Source organism: Rhinopithecus bieti, unplaced genomic scaffold, assembly GCF_001698545.2.
Source record: "Rhinopithecus bieti isolate Rb0 unplaced genomic scaffold, ASM169854v2 scaffold_1017, whole genome shotgun sequence".
NCBI lineage: Eukaryota > Metazoa > Chordata > Mammalia > Primates > Cercopithecidae > Rhinopithecus > Rhinopithecus bieti.
The window spans coordinates 3631823-3653551 of NW_016803657.1; the positions used below are offsets into that span (position 1 = coordinate 3631823).

A 21729-nucleotide genomic window follows, 5' to 3' on the forward strand; every position below is an offset into this window, starting at 1 on the left:
TTTCCTTCATTTCAACTTTGGTGAATCTGACAATTATGTGTCTTGGAGTTGCTCTTCTTGAGGAGTATCTTTGTGGCGTTGTCTGTATTTCCTGAATTTGAATGTTGGCCTGCCTTGCTAGGTTGGGGAAGTTCTCCTGGATAATATCCTGAAGAGTGTTTTCCAACTTGGTTCCATTCACCCTGTCACTTTCAGGTATACCAATCAGACATAGATTTGGTCTTTTCACATAGTCCCATATTTCTTGGAGACTTAGTTCATTTCTTTTTACTCTTTTTTTTTTCTAAACTTCTCTTCTTGCTTCATTTCATTCATTTGATCTTCAATCACTGATACTATTTCTTCCAGTTGATTGAATTGGCTACTGAAGCTTGGGCATGCATCACATAGTTCTTGTGTCATGGTTTTCAGCTGCATCAGGTCATTTAAGGTCTTCTCTATGCTGTTTATTCTAGTTAGCCATTCATCCAATCTTTTTTCACGGTTTTTGGCTTCTTTGCAATGGGTTCAAACATCCTCCTTTAGCTCAGAGAAGTCTGTTATTACCGATCTTCTGAAGCCTTCTTCTCTCAACTTGTCAAAGTCATTCTCCATCCAGCTTTGTTCTGTCGCTGGTGAGGAGCTGCGTTCCTTTAGAGGAGAAGAGTCACTCTGATTTTTAGAATTTTCAGCTTTTCTTCTCTGGTTTCTCCCCATCTTTGTGGTTTATCCACCTGTGGTCTCTGATGATGGTGATGTACAGAAGGGGTTTTGGTGTGGATGTCCTTTCTGTTTGTTAGTTTTCCTTCTAACAGTCAGGACCCTCAGCTGCAGGTCTGTTGGAGTTTGCTGGAGGTCTACTCCAGACCCTGTTTGCCTGAGTATCACCAGTGGAGGCTGCAGAACCACAAATACTGCAGAACAGCAAATGTTGCTGCCTGATCCTTCCTCTGGAAGCTTCATCTCAGAAGGACAGCCAGACATATGAGGTGTCAGTCGCCCCAAGTGGGAGGTGCCTCCCAGTTAAGCTACTCAGGGGTCAGGGACCCACTTGAGGTAGTCTGCTGTTCTCAGATCTCAAACTCTGTGCTGGGAGAACCACTACCCTCTTCAAAGCTCAGTTGGAAATGCAGAAATCAGCGTCTTCTGCGTTGCTCACGCTGGGAGCTGTAGACTGGAGTTGTTCCTGTTCGGCCATCTTGGAACCTCCCCCGAGAATCCACATTTCTAAGAGGCTCCCGGGGAGGCTGCAGCCAGCCTGGGGACTGCACTTTAAGGATCACTGCTCCAAGAATAAACTGCTGGCTTGTTTTGGAGTTTTCATCTTTCCTGGGGAGAGGCCAACTGCCCAGGGCACACAGACGGACAGATGATCCTGAGGACCTGTCTCATAATTAAGCATTCAAGCCTCCAGATCCACTCTGTTTCAGTCAGCGGCATTCCTCCCCTAATGCCACTTACAGCCACTTCCTGGGCCGCGTTGGAGTTTTGAGGTGTAACTCAGGCAGGTTCTCAGCTCCACCTGCCGCTGGCTTAGATTCCGGTTTCCCGAGTCGACTCAGTCCTCTCACTGCTCACCCACCCATTCCAGATTCCAAAAGTCTGCCTCTGTATCCTCTCCCTCTGTGGGGTTAGACCTTACATAAAACAGAAGCCTCCACCATCACTGTGATTTTTGGGGGCACAGACATGAGCTGCATCAGCCACGGGGGCCCGGACACCTGATCCATCCTCACCATCAGCCACTGGGGCCCAGACACCTGATCCATCCTCACCATCAGCCACTGGGGCCTGGACACCTGATCCATCCTCACCTCCTGGCAGTGCGATGTGGCGTAGCCCCGCCTATCCCAGGCCTCTGCTCATCCTCCCCTTCCTGCTTCCAGATCATGCTGGCCCTGACTTCTCCACAGTCAGCTTGGACATGCCTCTCCACACCCCCCAATCCCTATCAGCCAAGGCTTGGGACACCTGTCACAGCCAGATGCTGACCACTCGGGTGTGCCCGAGACGCACAGAGACCCAGACGACAGGTAAGGAATAGACGAGCGAACCCGAGAGGCCCAGAGATCCAGATAACAGGGGAACAAACAGACGAGCGAACCCGAGACGCCCAGGGACCCAGACGACAGGTGAACAAACAGATGAGCGAATGGGCGCACAGCCAAGGCACTGGCCCGTGACAGCAGGGAATGGAAGGCCCCTTCCCAAATCCTCTCCCAGGGTGCAGTGCCACCAATAAACACGGCTCCAAGTCTGCATGCTCAGCTCCAAAACCTGCCAATAACACCTGTAGAATGCAGCAGGGAGAGGGAGCCACGGCTGAACAGGAAGCGGGGTTGGGGACATGGGGGCTCAGGCCCTCACAGCCACAGTGGAGACCAGGAGCAGCCCTGGTGTGGGTGAGGAGCTGGAAAGGAGCCCCCAACTGCCATCAGCTCGCCCCTTGATCTGGCAAGACAGGTCTCCCCTTCTGGCTTTTGTCCTCCATCCCCACCGTGCTACTCCAGGAGGGCGGACCACCCAAGGGCCAGCCACCAAGCCCCTACCTGCTGGCAGGGTGTGCCCAGACGCAGGGCAGGCTTGGCTTATGGGGGTAGGGCACGAACAGGGAGGGAAGCCCCCACCTAAGACCCTCCCCACAAAGGATCGCAGAGGACAACCACTCCTGATACATCCACCTCGGTGCTGGGCTGCAGGAAGGGGAGAAGCGACTGCCACACAACCTCTGCACCTGCACGCTCACGGGGAACGCTCTCCCACAGTACAGGGTGCGATGGCTAGTAGGTGGGAAGAAACAGGAGAGGGTGTCATCGGACGAAAAGCAAGTCTGAAACCAACGCAAGATGCCAAAGGCCAGAAAGTAGCAGCCTCCGGGTCCCACCACAGATGACCCCGCGGGCACCCCCAAGGGAGGGGGCTGATGGCCGGGTGGCTCAGACACAGGAGCGAGGGGATGCCAGGCCATGCTCCAGGCTGCTGCTAAGGGCTGGGCAGGGAACCCTCCCCCAGATGCCCCCAGAACCAGGAGCATGGGGCAGTGCCCAGCTCCCTCCAACAGCAGAGAGCAACAGGGCGGCAGGGGTCTCCTGAGCCCCACAGCCTCCGTGGGGGTATGGACTGCACAGTGACTCTGGGCTCCCGGCCCTGCTCCTCCAAGGGCGCCCTGCAGAGTGGACACAGCCCTGGCAGCACCCTCCGAGGCTCAGCATGGGCAGAGCCCAGCACCACCTCACCACATCAGGGGATAGGCTGGCATGCCAAAGGCTGCGGGCCTCACTTAGACCTGGAGGGTGCAGGCAGGCCCCTCTGGCCCTCGTGGATGCCCCACTCTTCCCTGAAGCGCCGCAGGCCTTCGCTGCAAAGGGCTCTCTGGACTCCGTGAGGCGCACTTAGGCTGGTGAGAGACGGACTTGTTTTTGGAGAGGATTAGATTTACTTGTGATTAATGGGGTGTGTATAAACTGACAAATGATACGAATTTGTTTAAGGGCCTAAGATTTCAGCCCCTTGCTTCTCCACTGCTGCCTGCAAACTTGGATGGCTCCACCTGTTTGCACAACCCCGCAGGTGCATGGGGACACGGGGCCGGGGTGCACTGCTCCAGCAACCACTAGGCCTGGCTGCCCACAGGGGAGGACAGATCCTCTGGGGACGACAGGCAGGTGACGGCCGGAAGCTGCCCCAAGGGCGCGCAGATGGACCTACCCACGGACGGTCGAAGATAGCAGGGGCTGGGGGTGGGGGGTGCCTACCTGCCACCTCCTTGGATGATGGCAGATTCGCGGCGGCAGCCTCAAGGTCGGTTGGGACGGTGCCTCCTCTCTCCATGGCGCGCAGGAGCCCTCGCAGTCGCTCGCACTCTGCCTGCAGCTGGCTGTGGTCCTCGCGCAGGCGCTGCCTGGCCACACTGGCGGGGTTCAGGCTCATGTGCAGCACTTTAGTCCTGCTCTGGTCGTAGTCACCCTGCAGGAACACACACAGCACAGGTCACCATGGCCCAGGCACACGCGCAGCACAGGTCACCATGGCCCAGGCACACGCGCAGCACAGCTCACCATGGCCCAGGCACACGCGCGGCACAGATCACATGCAGCACGGGTCACTATGGCCCAGGCACACGCGCGGCACGGGTCACGCAGCACGGGTCACCATGGCCCAGGCACACGCGCGGCACGGGTCACACGCAGCACGGGTCACCATGGCCCAGGCACACGCGCGGCACGGGTCACACGCAGCACGGGTCACCATGGCCCAGGCACACGCGCGGCACGGGTCACACAGCACGGGTCACCATGGCCCAGACACACGCACGGCACGGGTCACATGCAGCATGGGTCACCATGGCCCAGGAAGACGTGTGGCACAAGTCACACAGCACAGTGCTCGGTTCTTTTGTCTTCTTGAGCCTGCCTGGCAGCCATCTCTCCTTGAAGGAATGGCTTCTTCCCTGTGCCCTGTGGACAGGTGCAGGACCAAGGCCTGGCCACCTGCTGGGTCCCTTCTGCCTAACCACAGGAAGAGGGTGAGAGGGGACATGGCCCTGGCTCAGCTAAGCGTAGCGCTTCCCGGAGTTCCATGCTTAGTGCCTGGGAGGAAGGCTTCCTCTCCTCTGAGGTTTCTGGCTGGGATGAAGCTTGGAGCCCGTGTGGCCATGTTCCCATCTCTTCCCGACCAGCCTGGAAGGTGCCCGTGCCACAAGAGAAACAAGGTCAACCACACAGAGATGGAGGGCGAGGGAGCTTGGCACCCGGCGTGGGTGGCTCAGGAATGTGCCTTGCGACCTGATGTTCCCGTGAAACCCAGGGCGGGGACGTGCGTGGCATCCTTGAGGGAGGAGTGCGCGTGGAGGCCCAGCCTGCTGACCTGTGGTAGGTGACCGACCCTCAGCAATTAGCACCACGCAGCCCTGCAGCAGGGGACAGCCGCCCAGGGCAGGGGACAGCTGCTCAGGGCAGGGGACAGCCGTCCTGCAGCAGGGGACAGCCACCTGGGGCAGGGAAGTGCAGGGTCACTGCACACCCCAAGACCTCGACCTCATGCCACACATAAACATCAGTTCTACCACGTTCTGTCTCCTGGGAGTAAACACAGGTTTCTCAAACAGGGTTCAGGAAGTGGTGGCCATAAAAATAAAAAATAAAAAAAAAAAGAGTACAACTGACCTTACACAAGTCAAGAACTCAATCCACCGCAACAGTGGAAAGGCACCCACAGAGCAGGAGGTGGTGTCTGAAAATCACATTTCTGAGAAAGGGTTCAGATCCAGAACATACGAAGAACTCAGAAATAACCAAGGGCATGTCAGACAACCCACTCTAAAAATGAGCAAAAAATGTAAGCAGACACTTCCCAAAGAGAGACACCCAAAAAGCTGATAAACACATGAAAAGGCGAACACACACGGGCCAGGGCCAGAGGCACACACACACGAGCCAGGGCCGGGGCCAGCGGCACACCCACACCCACACGGGCCAGGGCCGGGGCCAGAGGCACACACACACATACGGGCCAGGGCCGGGGACAGAGGCACACACACACACACACACCCACACGGGCCAGGGCCGGGGCCAGAGGCGCACACACACACACGGGCCAGGGCCGGGGCCAGAGGCACACACACACACACGGGCCAGGGCCGGGGTCAGAGGCACACACACCCACACGGGCTAGGACCGGGGCCAGAGGCACACACACTCACACACAAGCCAGGGCCGGGGCCAGCAGCGCGCACACACACGGGCCAGGGCTCCCGCCAAGTGCTGAGACTCTGCTGCTCGTGGCTGTCAGCTGTCGGGCAGTGAGACTGGGTGGGCACCCCGTCCCTCAGGCCCAGACACCACCAACCCCTGTGAATGAGGGGTGCGCCAGCAAGCCAGGCCAGCCCCGTGCATAGCGATGGCCTCCTCCCATTTGGCAATGAGTTCCCGCCACCCTTGGGGCTTCTGCCCACGCACTGTCCTATCTCCCAAAGGGGAACAGGGAAACATGTCGTGTGTTCAGGTCACCCCACGCTCTCAGGAGAGAGGCCGGTGTGGACACACCCCATGAGGTGAAGCGACCAGGTGCAGTAAGCCTCCAGCCTCCCAGAGCCCAGGCTGCGGTGGGCCACTGCTCTCCAAGTCCCCAAAGGACGGCGAGGCCTGGCCTGGGCTATGCCCACTGCAGGGCACCTCAATGAGGCCGGAGCCCGTCAGCTGTGGGCAATTGTGGTCCCAGAGCCCAAAATGTGCTTCCCACAGGGAGGGAGGAGGGGATGGGGAAGAAGGGAAGAGACCTCACCCCTCCTGGTGCCACTCCGGACTCTAAGACGTCCCCTTGACATCACGTCACACAAGCTAACGGCTGGCCCTGCCACCCCCGCCTCATGGAAGAGGCCAGTGGAGATGGACACGCTGACCTGGACCAGGGACCCCCGGCCCCATGGAACGATGGCAGAGGCCGCCGCAGAGGGAAGCAGGTTTGCAGACATGGCTTGCTTGGCTGCTCCCTCTGTGCTTCTCCTGGGAAGGAGGAGGGGAGGGGAAATCCACTCACTCAGGCCCAGGGGAGAGGGAGGTGGGAGCCCCGCCGCTTGGCCAGGGTGGGAGAGAATCTGCGCAGCTCTTCACCGGTTTTCTGAGAACCTTGTAAACCTCAGAGGATGAAGAGACATCTTGTAACTCTAGCTGAATCACAGACTCTTGGGGTTGAAAGGATTGCTACTTCATTCAGTTTGCACAGCTGGGGCAAGAAAACCCAGTGTGCAAAATCCAGCCACCCACACACGCTCATGAGGCCCCTCTGAAGGGCGGCACTGGCTTTCCGGGGGCCTCTGAGGGCTGGACGGCATCTCAACCTCTCCACCATCCTACGGATCCGGAGCCTCGAGGAGCCACGGAGGATGCGGACGGGGGTGGGGCCGCCTCCTGCGGACACCAGCCAGTCAGTCACAGGGCTGTGCAGTCACCCCGCCCCCGTCCTAACCACGCAGCACTGCAACTGCACCCAGAAAGCAGCCGCGGGGCACACGAGGCCGTCCTGAGCTGCGGGCACAGAAACATGACTCTGAATTTCAGATAACTCGCGTGTGTCCCAAAATATTCTTCTTTTGATTTTCTTCAACCCTTTAAAAATGTACAACGGTTCTTAGTTTAGGGGCTGCCCGGCAGGCGGGGCTGTAGTCAGCTGAACCCCGGCAAGGACGAGGCTGCACGGCGTGGACTCAGCCCTCCTCTGACCCAGAGCAACCAGACCCTACTCCCCTAGGCCTCACCCTCCTCTTCCTCCCCTAGGCCTCACCCTCCTCTTCCTCACCAGGCTTCAACACTGCTGACCTCCTGAAGGGACCTCCAGGTGGGAGGAGGTAGTGACCGTCCTGGAGGCTGCCCAGTGAGGCCTCACCTGGCCCCAGCATCCTCCCACTTAGCAGACAGGTGGACTTGCCGGAGGGGTGGGGGCTCAGCGGTGGCACAGCGGTGGCACGCCCAGCGCTGGCGCTGGACCCAGCAGTGCCTGAGGATGTCCAGTTCCCCGGGGTGGATGTCCTGGCAATGCTCAATGTTCCACAGGCAGGAACGAGAGCCAGAGGTGCAGCCCCACCCCCAGCCAGGGTGCCCCTGACCGGTCCATCATCCTGGGGTGAGGTTTCCCCCTTGATGGGGGGCTTAAGGTCCAGGAAACAATTCTGCATATCAGAGTATTTAATGACCAAAAGCAGGAGCCAGTAGAGATGAAGGAAACCAAATCAAAACAGAGAGAAGATAAAACTGAGAAGTTCTTCTTTAATGCCAATCCTGTCACCCTCCGGCCCCCAACAGGGCAGCGCACTGCACTGCTGGCCCCGCTGGGGGCGAAGGCTTGGTGTGTGCAAAGCCACCGTGTCCAGGCTGGGACCAACCCCCAGGTGTGTCCTCCTCAGCGCCATGCATGCACCACCAGGTCCTGCTCTCCCAGAGCCACAGTGAGGCCAACAAGTTTGGAGCAGGTTCCCGTGGCCCGGCTTCCACCTGCAGCAGGAGGCCCTGGGTCACGGAGAGCAATCACTGGGCACCTGCGGCCGGGGCGGAGCGACCTGCCAATGGCACCGCTGACTGACCAGGGCTGAGAACAAGCCTGGGCTCCATAACTGGTGGTGTGGACAACCCACCTCCCAGGAGGGCCAAGGAGCGGGAGGACGGGCGCTAGGGCTCTGTGCAGATGGCAACATTCTGGGCAGCTACTCGCCTTTCTGTAAGTTCAGGGGACTTTCCCTGCCTAATGCCTGGAGAAGGCAGAGCCCCTAGAGGCAACACGGGAGGGGCAGACTGGGTACCACCCACCCTCTCACGTCCCCACCGTGATTGTGGGCCAGGCTCTTGACCTCCATGGGTTCGTTCCTGCCATCCTTCCTTCCCTCTGTCCATCCACCCACACACCTGTCTGTCCATCTGACATGATTTCCAAGCCTTGGACGCTCTCAGCACAGCTGTGAACACAGTGGTGGAGCCGCCACTCACAACGAAAGCAGCTGATATCCCACAGAGGGGCCTCCTGGGCCATACTCAGCACGTGGAGGGGACATTCCCAGCCCTTCCAGGAGGAGGCCACACCTGAGCCCCTGGGGGCCTAGAACCTCTGCTCCAGGTGAGACAGGACCGTGCCCCAAGGTGGCTGGGGGCAACAGCCAAACTTCCAGGCTGCTGCTGTGACCACAGCCAGGGGCGGTACAGAGTCAGGCACACCATTCCATGCCTCGGAGCTCCATGTCTCGGAGCCTGTGCGCCACACATTTCAGCAGGTGCTGGAAGCCCAGGAGTAATGGGAGCCCTGTGCTAAGGCCTGTCTCCAGGGCAGCCGAGTGTCGGGATGAGGACGGCCCTGTGTCCTATACAAACAGCACCACTCCTGCGCCTGCCCCACCAAGAGGAGCCACTCAAATGCACAGGCAGCAAAGCAGCACAGGAGGAAACTAGGCGGGATCTAGGGGATCAGGAAACATCCCATGTCTCGGATCAGAAGACTTGGCGCTGTCGGGACCAACCAATCTGCACATCTGGGACACTCCCAGGACTCAGCTGGCCTCCCTGAAGAACTGACAAGCCGATTCTGAAACTCACAAGGAACTGCAGGGGCTCAGAACAGCCACCACAGGATTGAAATCAGTCTCCTGATTTCAAAACTTACTACAAAGCCACAGCGATCACGATGGTGTGGCGTGGGCATCAAGACGGACGTACAGACCAACAGCACAGCAGAGTCCAGCAATCAACCACATGTCCATGCTGAGTGACTCTGAGAAAGATGTTAAGGCCATTGGATAGGGAAAAACAGTCTCTTCAACAAATGCTGCTGGGACAATGGGCTGTCGCATGCCGAAGAACGAAGCTGGGCCCCGCCTCCCACCATAAACAAAAACTAAATAACGGTGGATCCAGGACCCATGTGAGAGCCCAACTGTAAAACCCGTAGAAGAAAACAGAGGAGGAAACCCTCCCAACCTTGGATTTAACAAAGGATTCTTAACCCAAAGCACAAAGAACAAAAGAAAAAAACAGGTAATCGGACTTCATCCAAACCAAGAACTTGCGTGCTTCAAAGGACGCCGATGAGATGCAAAAACAAGCCACAGAACCGGAGAAAATGTCTGCAAATCTATACCCGAAGAACTTAGATCTGAACACATAAAGCAGGTTCACAGCTGAAACAACCCAGTGTTACAACGGGCAAAGCATCTGCAGAGAGACTCCTACGAGGCCAATCAACACATGAAAAGCTGTTCAGCATCGTCCAGCATCCAGAGACAGAAACCGAAATCACATTGAGGTATCACTTTGCACCCCCAGGACGGCCGGGAAGTCACTCGACAACACGTTGGTGAGGACGGGGAGAAACTGGAACCCTAGTGTGCGGCAGCTCTGGAGAAGAGTCTGGCAGTTCCTCCAATGATGAAACGGTTACCATGTGACCCAGCAGACCCAGTCCCAGGCAGACCCCGGAGAGAACTGCACACACACCCACAAAGACTCGTCTGTCAATGTTCATAACAGCCCCGAAGTAGAAACCACCCAAATGTCCAGCAGTCGATGACTGGATACGTAAGATGTGGCCGTGCAGACAGTCGGTGTTTCAGCCACAAGAAGGAACACATCACCGACACCTGTGACCACATGGGTGAACCTTGAACATGGGAAGTGAGAAAAGCCAATCACAAAGGCCACAGGACTCCCTTCCCAGGAAATGCTCGGAACAGACGGACCCACAGAGGCAGGCAGTAGCCGACTGGTGGCTGAGGGTTTGGGGCACAGATGACAGCAGGGTGATGGATAACTAGAGGGTTCAGGCCTCCTTGAGAGGTGATCAAAACGTCCTGTGATGAAGGGTGACAGTGGTTGCACTAGCCGTGGACATAAAAGCCACTGAACTGCCCCCTTCGAAGGGACGAGTGACGTGGAATGTGCGTCGCATTTCAATAGCGCTGTTAGAAATGGCAGCCGGGCGGGAGTGAGAAACAGCAGGAAGCATAGACGCAGCCACGGGAAACCAGCCTTTTCCTTTGCATGTGCGGCGATTTCAACTTCAAGAGCAGCTCTCCAGGGGGAGGAGGACAAGGGCTGAGAGAGCTGCCTGGAGGGAGCTCCCAGGTGAAGGAGAAACTCTGGGGCTCCGTAAGGAAATGTCCTTACTTGTGTTCTGCTTGGGCTGGGGAATGTGAGGCTGAAGGGGGTCCCTGTCCCCAAGACCCTCCTCCTCCACAGCCAGAAGAGCCTCCAGGGCACTGTGGCCTGACCATCACCCCCCACCCCGTCGGCCCTGTCCTACTCCTGCCAGCTGGGCCCAGACACCAAGTGCAGTGATCACAGTCTGCAGGACCAGGTGACATCAGGGTATGCCCACAGGGCCCTGCCTTGGTGGCTTCTCGGAGCCTGCAGGCCACCTCCACATCTGATGGGGACAAAGTCCCCGTGAGTCAGGCAGCTGACAGGCAGGAGACCGGCTGGCCTGGCTTCTGTGGCTTGGCACCCCCTGCAAGTGCACAGTGCAGTGGCCACCAAGAGAATCGGGAGCAGAGGGAGACAGGCATGGGCAGCCCCTCACCTGGGCCATCAGCCACTGGGAGCAGACAGTGGACACCTGAGACCCTCCAGCTAGATGGGGGCTGCGAGGGGCCAGGACTCTGCTTCTCCCTGCAGAGCAGGGAAGCAGCACGGTGCCTCAGTGCCCGCTTAGCAGAGGCCCAGAAGAGGCCGGCTGCCAAGGGTGACTGCTGTTGCCAGCGGGACACCCCCATCAGCCTAAACACTCATTCAGTAGGCGTCCTCCCCACCAGAAAGGCCAGCTCTGTGGTGACAGGGACTGCTTTCCACCACCGCACCGCCAGTACCAAGGACTGTCCCGGCACAGGCTCCATGTGGAAGATGTGTCTGTTGAATGAATGGATGATGATCACTAACCCTTACTAAACTAGGATGTGCTCCTGTGGGCTTAAAACCAGGTCGCTAGAGTGGTTAAAGTAATGCATGAAGTAAGAGCCAGCAGGTCCCGAGAAACGGCTTGGAACCCTTCTCCAAGTTGTGGGGAGGCCCCCCTCACTTCCTGGGTCACAGCTGCACCCCAAGAGCAGTGAAGGGTGTGAGAGAGGAGCTGCTGCTGGGCCCACCCTGGAGATGAAGGGAAGGAGGGTGAGGGCAGCAGGCATCTGCAGATGCCATGGGATGCCAGGCCCGGCTGGTGCTCTGCGAGCCCTGTTTCATTTATCCTGCTGCTTTCTGGAGGAGAACACAGTCGTGCAGCACTCACGTGACCCCTCGGAGGTGTGTGGAAGGTGGTGGCGCTGGGCCGCAGACCGGGGTTAGGGCTCTGCATGGCGTGGCTGTGCCTGGGGGCACCAAGGGGCTCAAAGCGTGGCTTGAGAAGTCTGGAGTGGGGGGAGAGGGGCCACCAGGGCAGGAGGTAGTCCAGGGGGCATCCCAGATGGGGCACAGACCAGTGCAGCCTCAAGATCCTCCTACACAAAGACCCAAGCACTTCCCACCATGGACATACCAAGCCTCCAGCCCAGAGGGCGGGCCAGCGGGTTCTGCACTGGGGCCAGGACGCAGAGGATGTGGGGTGGGTGCGGATGTGGGGTGGGCTCTGCAGCCCGGGAGGCAAGATCACTTCCTCCCAGGCCCCATCTGTCCATCTGCTCAGGGCCACCCCTGCCCTCTGTGTATTCTGGCAGGACACCTCCTGCTCACAGAACCCACTGCCAGCTGCCAGCCCAGGAGGTCCATGTGAGGCTCCAGGCATGGGGAGAAGCCCCTTCAGTGCTGCCCCCAGCCCCGTGCACCCTACCCACCTAGGGCGCTGAGCACTGTGCTTGCCAGCAAGCAGGAGCACCGTCGGGGGCTGGCACCACTCAACTCAAGCAGATGGGAGATCGAGCAACCTTGCTGGAATCGGCTGTTAGATGACAGCTTCCAGGAAGAAAGGGGAAAAATGGCTATAATCTTCTGCTAAAATTTGTTGCCTTGTTTGATTCACAGCTGAGAAAACTGTTGAGATACTGACGAGAATCTCAAAAGGAAAAGTTTGGAGCCTTCCTTGGATGCCATGGTGCAATCATCCACTCAACAAAAATCTTCCACTTGCAGAGCGAGCAGGCGCTCTGGTGCCATTAACCAGCGCAGTGAAACAGAAGAGCCGGCTGGTGGGTGCGGCAGGAGAATGCTGGGACAGGCAGGGCAGATCCCCGGTCACTTGCAGGCCTACTGTCTCTCCAAGCTCCCCTCCAGGCTGGGCCTAGGGTTCTGGAGATGACAGGGCCCCACCTTCAGACACAGCTATCTTGGAGGGGTCTGCATTGGGAGAGACAAGGCCCAGAGAGGGTGTGGGTGCTCCAGGGCTGCCTTGCAAGCCCACACCTGTGCCCCCAGGAGGCCTCGGCCTCGACTGCCCATTTCCCTCTGTGTTCAGGGGACTGTCTGCAGCCCAAGTCCTGGAGGAAGAGGCTGGGTGGTGGCTGGCGTTGGCTCAATCTCCATTCCCACTATGAGTTCTGTCCCTAACTTGCCGGCAGGTCTCCATCCTCTCTGGGTCTCAGTTTCCCACTTGTGAAGGTGAGTGTGGTGAGTTTCACCTTAAGGACCTTCCTTCCGGCCGAAATGCTCATAAGACCTGGAGCAGAGGGCAGGAAAGCCAGGAGCCCACGCCCTGGTGCATGCAGGGGCCAGGCGCCATGGGCCCTTGGCTGCCCCGGGCAAAGGAAGTGGTTTCTGAGGGGCCCTACCCTCAAGGTCCCTGCCAGAGAGGAAGCTGCCTCCAGCAAGGCCCAGGACACACTCGGGGAGGGAGGCGCCTGTCGCCCTGTGCCTGACGCGCATGCTGAGAGCAGAGAAAGCGCTGGAAGGAAGCAGCGACAACAGGGGAATGGAAAACACAGTCAAATAACTGCCAGTCCTCATGCATATTTATAGATCGCCTGGCCTCAAAACTCAATCAATACCTCTCCTGACTGAAGGAAATGGCTCGGGGAGGAGAGTGAGGCAGCTTGGGCTGTGCCTGCTGGGCCGCGGCAGGGCAGAGCCAGAGGCCCGGCCTTCCCATTTCCTGCCTGTGGCCTTGCCCGCCGCTCACGGCTGGGTTGTGGGACCTGCCTCTGCAACAAGCCCAGGTGAGGGTCGCATCTCCCAGCCCTGCCCTCCACAGCGGCCTGACCTTCGGCAACTCGAGCAGGGCCAGCAGGAGGGCTGAGGGGCTGGATGCGCCTGTACATGCCTGTCGCTGAGGGGCCTGCGGGGCCATGTCCCACCTCTTCCGGGAAAGCGGCTCCCGAGCAGGCAGAGGCACATGGAAGGGAGAGGGCAGACTGGAGCAGAGGGAGAAACTGAGGCCTGAGGACAGAGGCCACGCTGCTGCTCGTGACCAGTGCCCACGAGCAGTGGGAGGATGGGGGTAGGACAGGACCCTGGGAGCTGCCTTTCTGCAGAGCTGAGCGCTCCACCATGGGGAGTGGGTGTCCTGGGCCTCGTCTGTAGCAGCTGCAGGGGGAGAGGGAGTGGCCCAGGGTCACATGGCGGAGCTCCCGGAGGCCCCTCCAGCACATGCCCCACGGCCAGGCTTCACCAGGAATGGAAACTCTCCACAGCCAAGGCGTCCACGGCAAAGCCAGCCTGCGAGTGAGCCCACCACAGCTGCGCCGTGGGCCCCAGCGAACGCCACCCACAACCCCCTCCACCTGCTATGGCTGTGTGCTGCACAGCCTCCGTTCAGGGCCCTGCCCAGAGGCTAAGCGAGGGAGGGCCTGAGGGAGGGGCCACAGCTTTCCTCAGCGGGACACCCCCTGTGAACCAGCACATCTGCCAAATCAGTGAAGCCAAAACACTGGCACCCAGGAGACGGCGCTGAGGCCACCACACAGCTCCAGGGCTGGCCTTCCTGGCCCAAGACCCTGCAGGGCCAGGGGAGGAGGGAGCTGGGAGGGGTCATGACGGTCCTGGTTCCAGCAAGGGTCAGGGACTCCTCCCATGACACCCGATAACAGCCTCTGATTCCGTGGCAGGGAAGGGGCAGGTGGCCTGCAGTGGCCAGGGAGGATGGCACGTGATACTCTCCACTGGTCAGCAGGGCGGGGACAGCATCCCCTTCCTAATCTGGCCAGGGATGAGACCAGATCACCCTGGGCTAAACTCCTGGCCTCCAGGGGCTGTGCCTGTGGTGAGGAGGAGATGGTCCTGACGGCAGCCAGCAAGGCTAACATCTGCCCCCACCTGCCTGGAGCAGTCCCTGAACAGAGACGAGACGCCCAGCTCCAGAGGGAGATCCAGGCCGGATACCTGTACAACACAGGAGGGGCTGGGCCGGACACACATAAGGGATCCAGAATGAAGGACAGACAGCTGCTGCCCCAGGACGCCATACGGGGCTTCCCTGGACCCGCCAGCAAGGTACCAGCCCAGCCGGGGCAACGCGCCCGGGCCCTGTTTCTTGAGGCTCCAGGGCGGCTCTCCTAAGAGGAAGCCGGGGCACAGCCCCTGGAGCTGGCTCTCTGCGGTCCAGAGCGTGTGCAAACACACTAGCTTGCTCTCTGAGCCTTGATTGGCTGTCTGTAGAGTGGTGGCTATGGTGACCTACCAACTCCACGGAAAGGTCAGGCGGGTTAACAGATGTGCACATGGTCTAAGGCTGAAAGGAGCTCTGCCGGGCACGCGAGCATCGCCCAGGGGGACCCATGGGGTGAAACCAGAGACGTGGCTCTCCTCCCTCCGCCACATGCGCCTGGCTCTGGGTCCCTCGAACCCAACCCTGTCTGAGGACCCAAGTCCTTCCCAAGACGTCCCTAAGAACCGAGGGGCGTCTGGCAAACTAGGCCACCGGCAGGCTCCAGGTGCAAACCCAGTTCCTTGTGAGAAGCAGAGTGCCTCCCCTTCCCCAGAGTCCTGCCGAGTGGGGGCAGCAGGGAGGGGCCTCTTCCTGGCCCCCAGGAGAGCCACAGCCACTTTCCACCTCCCCTCAAGCCCCACAGGCACCAGCAGGGCACCAGCAGGGCCCCGTGCTTCCCTTCTCCTCTAAAAAGCTGTTCTCATCCGTTTCCCTGCAGATACACCTGGGAACCAAAAGGACGTTGGTCCCTTGGACGCAGTGCCTGCAGCAGCAGCTGCTTGGGGACACCTCCATTGTGCCATGTCCAAGAGCCGCAGGGACCGGCACTCCATGCAGGGCACTTGCAGACAGGGCCACGGCACTTGCTTCCCAGAGGAGGCCCCGGAGAGGCTGTAGGCATGCTTAGGGATATCAGCTTTGGGGGAGCCCGGACACCCCAGATTCCGCCTCTGAGTTTGGTTTTCTACCCCAAGTGCAAGACATGGCTTCAGTCCAAGTGGCAGCAGCAGGGACAGGCTGGAAGAGATCAAGGTGCTCAGCGGCGGGTCCCTGGGCACGTCTCTATCTGAGGGGACAGCAGAGACCACTGGGCAATCTCTACACACAGGACAAGGGCTTGCAGGCCAGGTGCGTATGCCCATGCCTGCCCAGGCAGCAGACGCAGGGGTCTGGCAGAGCCCGAGTTGGGTCCCAGTTCCATCAGCCATAACTGTGTGACTCTGGGCCAGTCCCCAGAACCCCAACCTCAGTCTCATGTCACCCAGAGGCGAGGATGGTCACCATGTGATAGGGGAGCGTAGAGCTCGGGCACACTCACTCACACCATCCATCTATCCGTCCGTCCACCGGCGGCTCTGCCACCCTCCTGCACGTCCCGCACCACCTCAAGGCCCGCACGCCCTCATTAAAGCTCCCCTGACCTCGGGCCTCATCAGCAGATGAAGGACTCTCGGCACAGCCAATTACCCGGTGCTGGTAATCACCCGCTGACTTCCACCCGAGTCCTTCAGAAGGTGATCTGCTGAGAGCAGCTTGTAAACAATTTGGAGGGAAGAGATAAAAACCCCAATTGCCAGGAAGGGTTGGACAACAGTGACCTAGGCTGAGGCCTGGCTCTGAGCCCCACACCTGACCCCACACAGGAGCCCCTCCATGTCCACCCCCAGCTGCAGCTCTCCCCTCCACCCCTGCACCCAGGTCCTTCGCCACCCTCTGCTGCCCCTGTGAGCGGCTGCAGGCCACAGGGGGAGGGTGCTCCAGTGGGGCCCTTGGCAAAACTCAGCATGGGGGGAGCAGCACACGTGGGCAAGGGGGGATGAGCAGGGAGAGCCCAGTGAGCACCGTGGTGGGGGGGGGGGTCCTGGCTCCAACACCCATGCTCCTCGTTCAGCTCACAGCCCATCGCCTGCCCCATCTGCAGACCAGGCATCTCCCTGAGCTCCCGCCACGGCAGTGTGGTCAGTGCACGGGGCACCCGCTGGCCACCCACCCTGGGCATGAAGCCCATCCTTCCTGGGAGGAGGAGGAGGAGGGGGAAGCGGTGGTGTCCTGGTCCCGCTGCAACCACAGGTCCTCCTCCTCCTTCCAAGACACGTGGGCTTCACCCAGAAGACTGCTCCCCCTGGCCTGCCAAGGGAGTGAACTGGGTCGCTGCCAGACTGGCGGATGAGCAGGAGTCCTGGGCAGCCTCCACTATCCCAATCTCCCTACTACAGAGCACAAACAACAGCCGGTGCCTAACTCACCCTGCCTGAGGCTCGGCCAGAGCTGACAGGAGGCCTCAGGGGCTCAGGCAGCAGGTGCAGGACCAGCTGGTGGATGAAGGGCCTGAGGAGGGCAGGAGTGACCGAAAGACCGAGGCCGTGTGAGGGCAGGGTCGGAGTAGCCACTCGGAGCGCTCCGCCCCTCCCATCTGGGGTGTGGCTCATTCCTAACAAGCTGCCTGTTGGGTCTCACTGTAGTGAAATGCATGTGACAGGAAGCTGACCGCCATCACCATTCTAAGTGCACAGCTCCCTGGCATTCAGCACACTCCCAGCGCTGTACGGCCACCAGCACAGTCCATCTCCAGAGCTTCCTCACCTCTCCAGACTAAAACCTACATCATTAACACTTTCCATGCCCCAGCCCCAGCCCCAGCCCCAGCCCCCGGCACCGGCACCGGCACCAGCCTCTCCACCTCCTGTCTCTGGATCTGATGACTCGAGTGGCCTCATGCAGGCAGAATCACAGCCTGTGTCCTTCTGGGACTGGCCAGTTTCACCCAGCCCAGCGTCCTCAGGTCCATCCGTGCTGCGGCAGGTGTTAGGACGCCCCTCCTTCTCCAGGCTGCCGGGTACTCCGTTGTATGGAAGGACCACACTGTGTCCATCACGCGTCTGTCCACAGACGCTGGGTGAGATCACCTCTGGGCTACCGTGAGCGAGGCTGCTGTGAACGCGGGTGCCCGTATCCGTGAGTCCCTGCTTTTGGTTCTTCTGGGGAGGTATACAGCAGTGGACCTGCTGGTCTGTGTGGTGAAACAAAGCCACTTTTCCATCAGTGACAGCAGCATGGCCAAGCCCCCATCGGAAACATTTCTTGTAGAATCTTGTGCTTAGTCTGCAAACTCCCATGACAGGAATTACATAAGTGACCACACTTTCCTTTCTCCTTAGGCTGCCAGGAAGCTCAGATTAAAACAGAAGTCCAACTTCATGGCCAACTTCAGCCCTCGCGGCTGGAACATTCCTGGTTTCTCACACATGGCATCGGCTGCCAGGAATCCGTGGAACAGTGAGATCTCGCAGAAAGGAAATGAGCGTGGTCACAGGAAACACTTGGACGCTACTCCGAGGACTGTGGCTGACAGCCTCCCTGGCGGCCCGGTCCGGTGTGGGTGCTTCTCCTGTCCTTCCCTGAGCTATGGGAGGAAACCAGGAGCCCTTGGTCCCACCAGGACCTAATGTGGGTCCCTGGGGCCCTGTGCCAATGACCTGCTTCCTCTCACGGACAGGAAGCACCTCATCCACCTGAACCATCAGCTCACTATATGACTCCTGCAGAACATGGACCCAGGAACATCAGGGCTGTGGCTGCTTGGCCCCTGCTGTGCCCTGGCTTAGAGCAGCGCCTGGCACAGAGGAGGTGCGTGAAGGCAGCTCACGCACGGGAGGGCTGGGCTTGTGGGCACGGAGTCCCACAGGCCCCACAGAGCTGCCCTCTCATGATCCTGCCTCCCAGGAAAAGTTCAACTCTCTTGCCTCACACAGGAGGCCCTCAGGGCTCAGAGAGGAGCACTTCCCGAGGCCGCCACGTTAACACCAGGCCCGTCGTCCCGGTCCAGAAGCCACACTCTTTCCAGCACAGTAGAAGTTTCAGGAGAAAGAGCCGAACATAGAACAAAGGTCCCACTGATGAGCCACACGCATCACTAGGAGGAGCCCAGCAAGCGGGAGAGGCTAGACCTGAGGAGACTGGCTCAGAGCACCTGCTGGGAGGCCCCGGGACAGGGACAGGGACGCCACCCCAGCCCACCACACCTGGGCACGGACGCCGGCACAAAGGGGGCAGCTGTGGCTCCAGGAGGGGATGCAGCCCTCTCCCAGGGCAGCTGCAGGGTTGGGGGCTTCAGAATTCCAGGGGTCTGGGGGCCACAGGGAGGGCATCTCAGGGAGGGGGTGAGAAGGGGTGACGGGCCCGCCCCGTCCTGGTCCCAGGGACACCGACCAGGGATGTGAGGGACTGCACCGCCTGCCTGCTGGTGCAGACGGGAGCAGAATGGTCTCCGTGTGCTTCCAGCCTCTGCGCACAGGGAAGCCGGCACTCTTCTACCCACTCCTTCCCAAAGCAGATGCACTGATTTTAAACGTCGCGGGGCTCTTGACTGGTCTCCTTCCTGAGCAGCACTTGGGGCACTGAGATTAGCCCCAGCCACAGACCCCACCCAGGCCCCCGCCAGGGAGGAGTAGGCAGGTGGGGCGGGGAGGGAGCCACCCTGGGGGGCTGCACCAGCCCTGACCACCAACCTGCCCAAACAAGCACCGTGATGAGGCCACACTGAGGAACGGCTGGAGCACGGGCTTCAGAACCCAAAGATGAATTCTACTTAATTACACGCACACGGAGGCATTTAGAGGAAGTGTGCAGATGTCTGCAATTTACTTAAAGCGCGTCAGAAAAACGAAGTGGCGCAGCGGCTGGGCGAGGGATAAGGCGGTGTCAGGAGGCCCCGCGGCGGGGCGTCCACGGCAGAGCTCTGGTGGGGGTGAAGAGGCGCTCGCTGCAGACTTCTCTCAGCGTCACAATGAATCTTTAAATGTTCAGAATCAAATGCTGAAAAAACCCAACAGAGCTGAGTCTGAATGCTGCTCCCATCACTACTGGGTGACACGGGGGCCCCATGGGGCATGGGTGCTGGCCCACGCTGCACAGAAGCCGGTGGCTGTCGGGTGGGACTGTCAGGTGGAGATGCGCCCACCCAGCCAGAAGGTTGGTGTCCTGCCCAGTGCGGCCTCCACTGGACGTGCCCCTCTCTACCCAGGGCAGCCTGTGAGCCCCCACCGGCCTCACCATGTGTCCCACCCCAGCTCGGTGTCCCCCATCCGGGGATGTGGCCCACCAGAACCACAGATGTGGAAAACGTGCACGTGTCTCAGAGGTGAGGACGACAGTATTATGACGGATAACAGAAACGGCCGCCATGCAGGCCTGGTTCACCAGGTACGTGCAGGGCTCTCCAGGAGCCATCACCTGAGATCTCCAGAGACAGCCTGCGGGAAAGGCCCGTGCCCTCCACATCCTGGGGAGCACGCCGAGGCCAGGCCGCAGCCGGTGGGAGGCAGAGCCTTGGCCCACTCCAGGCTATGGGGTCCAAGCTGGCAAGGCCCAGTGTCCCCACCATGAGGTGGGACATCAGAGGGCAGCCGGGAGCCAGAAGAGGACAAAGCGCTGGGGCCCCAGCTCCTTCGTTCTAGGCCAGTGGAAAAGCACAGAGCACACTCAGGGGGTGGGGACAGGAGTGGGGCGGGAGGCTGTGGCTGCAGGTGCGGTAAGGGACTGTGCCACCCACCTGACCCGACTCCTGCAGCTGTACCAATCGCCACAGGGTCCCTCTGCCGCCAGATCTGGAGTTCCATGGGGTCTGCCCGATTTCTGTCTTCACTTGAGAACACTGCAACACGTTCAAGCCTCGTTCTGCCTCCCCAACACGGAGCGTCTGAGCTCCTCCTTCATACGCAGGCTCCCTGGGGGCCTCACTTTCCCCATCTCTAGAGGGGGCGCCAGCAGCCCGGCCAGCCACCGACGGTGGGCGCCCAAGCTCTCCCACCCCCACCACTGGATGGGAGGCCCCGCTGCCAGGAGGCCCCGCCCACCCACTTCCAGCCCCTTCAGTGACACAAGGGAGCACACCGTTGGCCCTAATGAGTGTGTGGACAGCTCTGGGCTCTTAGGTAGACCCAGCAAGGCCAGTGCCACAGCAGGGCCCAATGACAACCCTACCAGCCCCGGTTTCCCGGCCCCAGCACTGCAGGAGGGCAGTGGCACTCGTGCCCAGCTCTAAGTGGTAACTGGCATTCTCTTTCCTCGCCAACCAGCTGTGAACTAATTACAAAAAGTTTTAACTAGTCAAGCCCCTCTCCAAGCATATGTTCCCAATTAAGTCAGACTGCAGCTGATTTTAATCAATCTTCCTTGAAGCGGCCCGACTTGAGGCTTTCAGAGGGAGTGGGAGCAGGGAGAGGGGCGGGCATCGCATAGGGGATATGGGGGTGGCAGCCAGCTCCTGGGGCCTCGCTCTGTTGCCCAGGCTGGAGTGCAGGGGAGTGATCTTGGCTCACTGCAATCTGCCTCGAACTACAGGTGCCCACCACCACGCCCAGCTAATTTTTGCATTTTTAGTAGAGGCGGGGTTTCACCATGTTGGCCAGGCTGGCCTTGAACTCCTGACCTCAGCTGATCCACCTGCCTCGGCCTCCCAAAGTGCTGGGATTACCGGTGTGAGCCACCCTGCCCGGCCAAAAGAGAGACATTCAATGGTCTTGCAAGACCGCGTGTCAGGTGGGCAGGCACACCCAACATGGTCACAACAAGCCACTTATCCCGTAGTGCACAGGCCCCTCCCCCGGTTCCTCACAGGCTGAGCACTATGGGCGGGGGGGGTCACAGTCTTCCTGGATATCACCTATTGGTTGTTGGGCAGGGGCTGTAGGTTTTTTTTTTTTTAGGGTTGTCTTGCTGCATTTTGTTGCAGCCCACAATGCACTGCAATCCTAGTCAGCTTAGGGTCTCTTCAGGTATTTGACTTACAATCTAAGTGGCTGGGCAAGCCGATAAGAACAGACAAAACGAACTATTTTGCAGACTAGTAAACTTTCATCTTAGACTAAACTTTGGTTTGGATGAGGGCAAGTAAGGTGGGTGTGGGGGAGGGGAGGGATGGGGGAGAGG

General features: G+C 59.6%; 1 protein-coding gene across 8 annotated transcripts in view; it reads right to left on the minus strand.

Annotated features, from left to right (window-relative positions):
• MAD1L1 (mitotic arrest deficient 1 like 1) overlaps window positions 1-21729 on the minus strand; it is a 425376-nt gene that overhangs the window by 124289 nt on the left and 279358 nt on the right. For 7 of the 8 annotated variants that reach the window (XM_017894422.1, XM_017894431.1, XM_017894439.1 and 4 more), the window contains one exon: window positions 3735-3945. In XM_017894422.1, coding sequence (XP_017749911.1) covers window positions 3735-3945 — 211 coding nt within the window. Of the gene's footprint in view, window positions 1-3734; window positions 3946-6379; window positions 6840-21729 lie in introns of those variants that run through there. The other variant, XM_017894450.1, reaches the window with a different exon arrangement.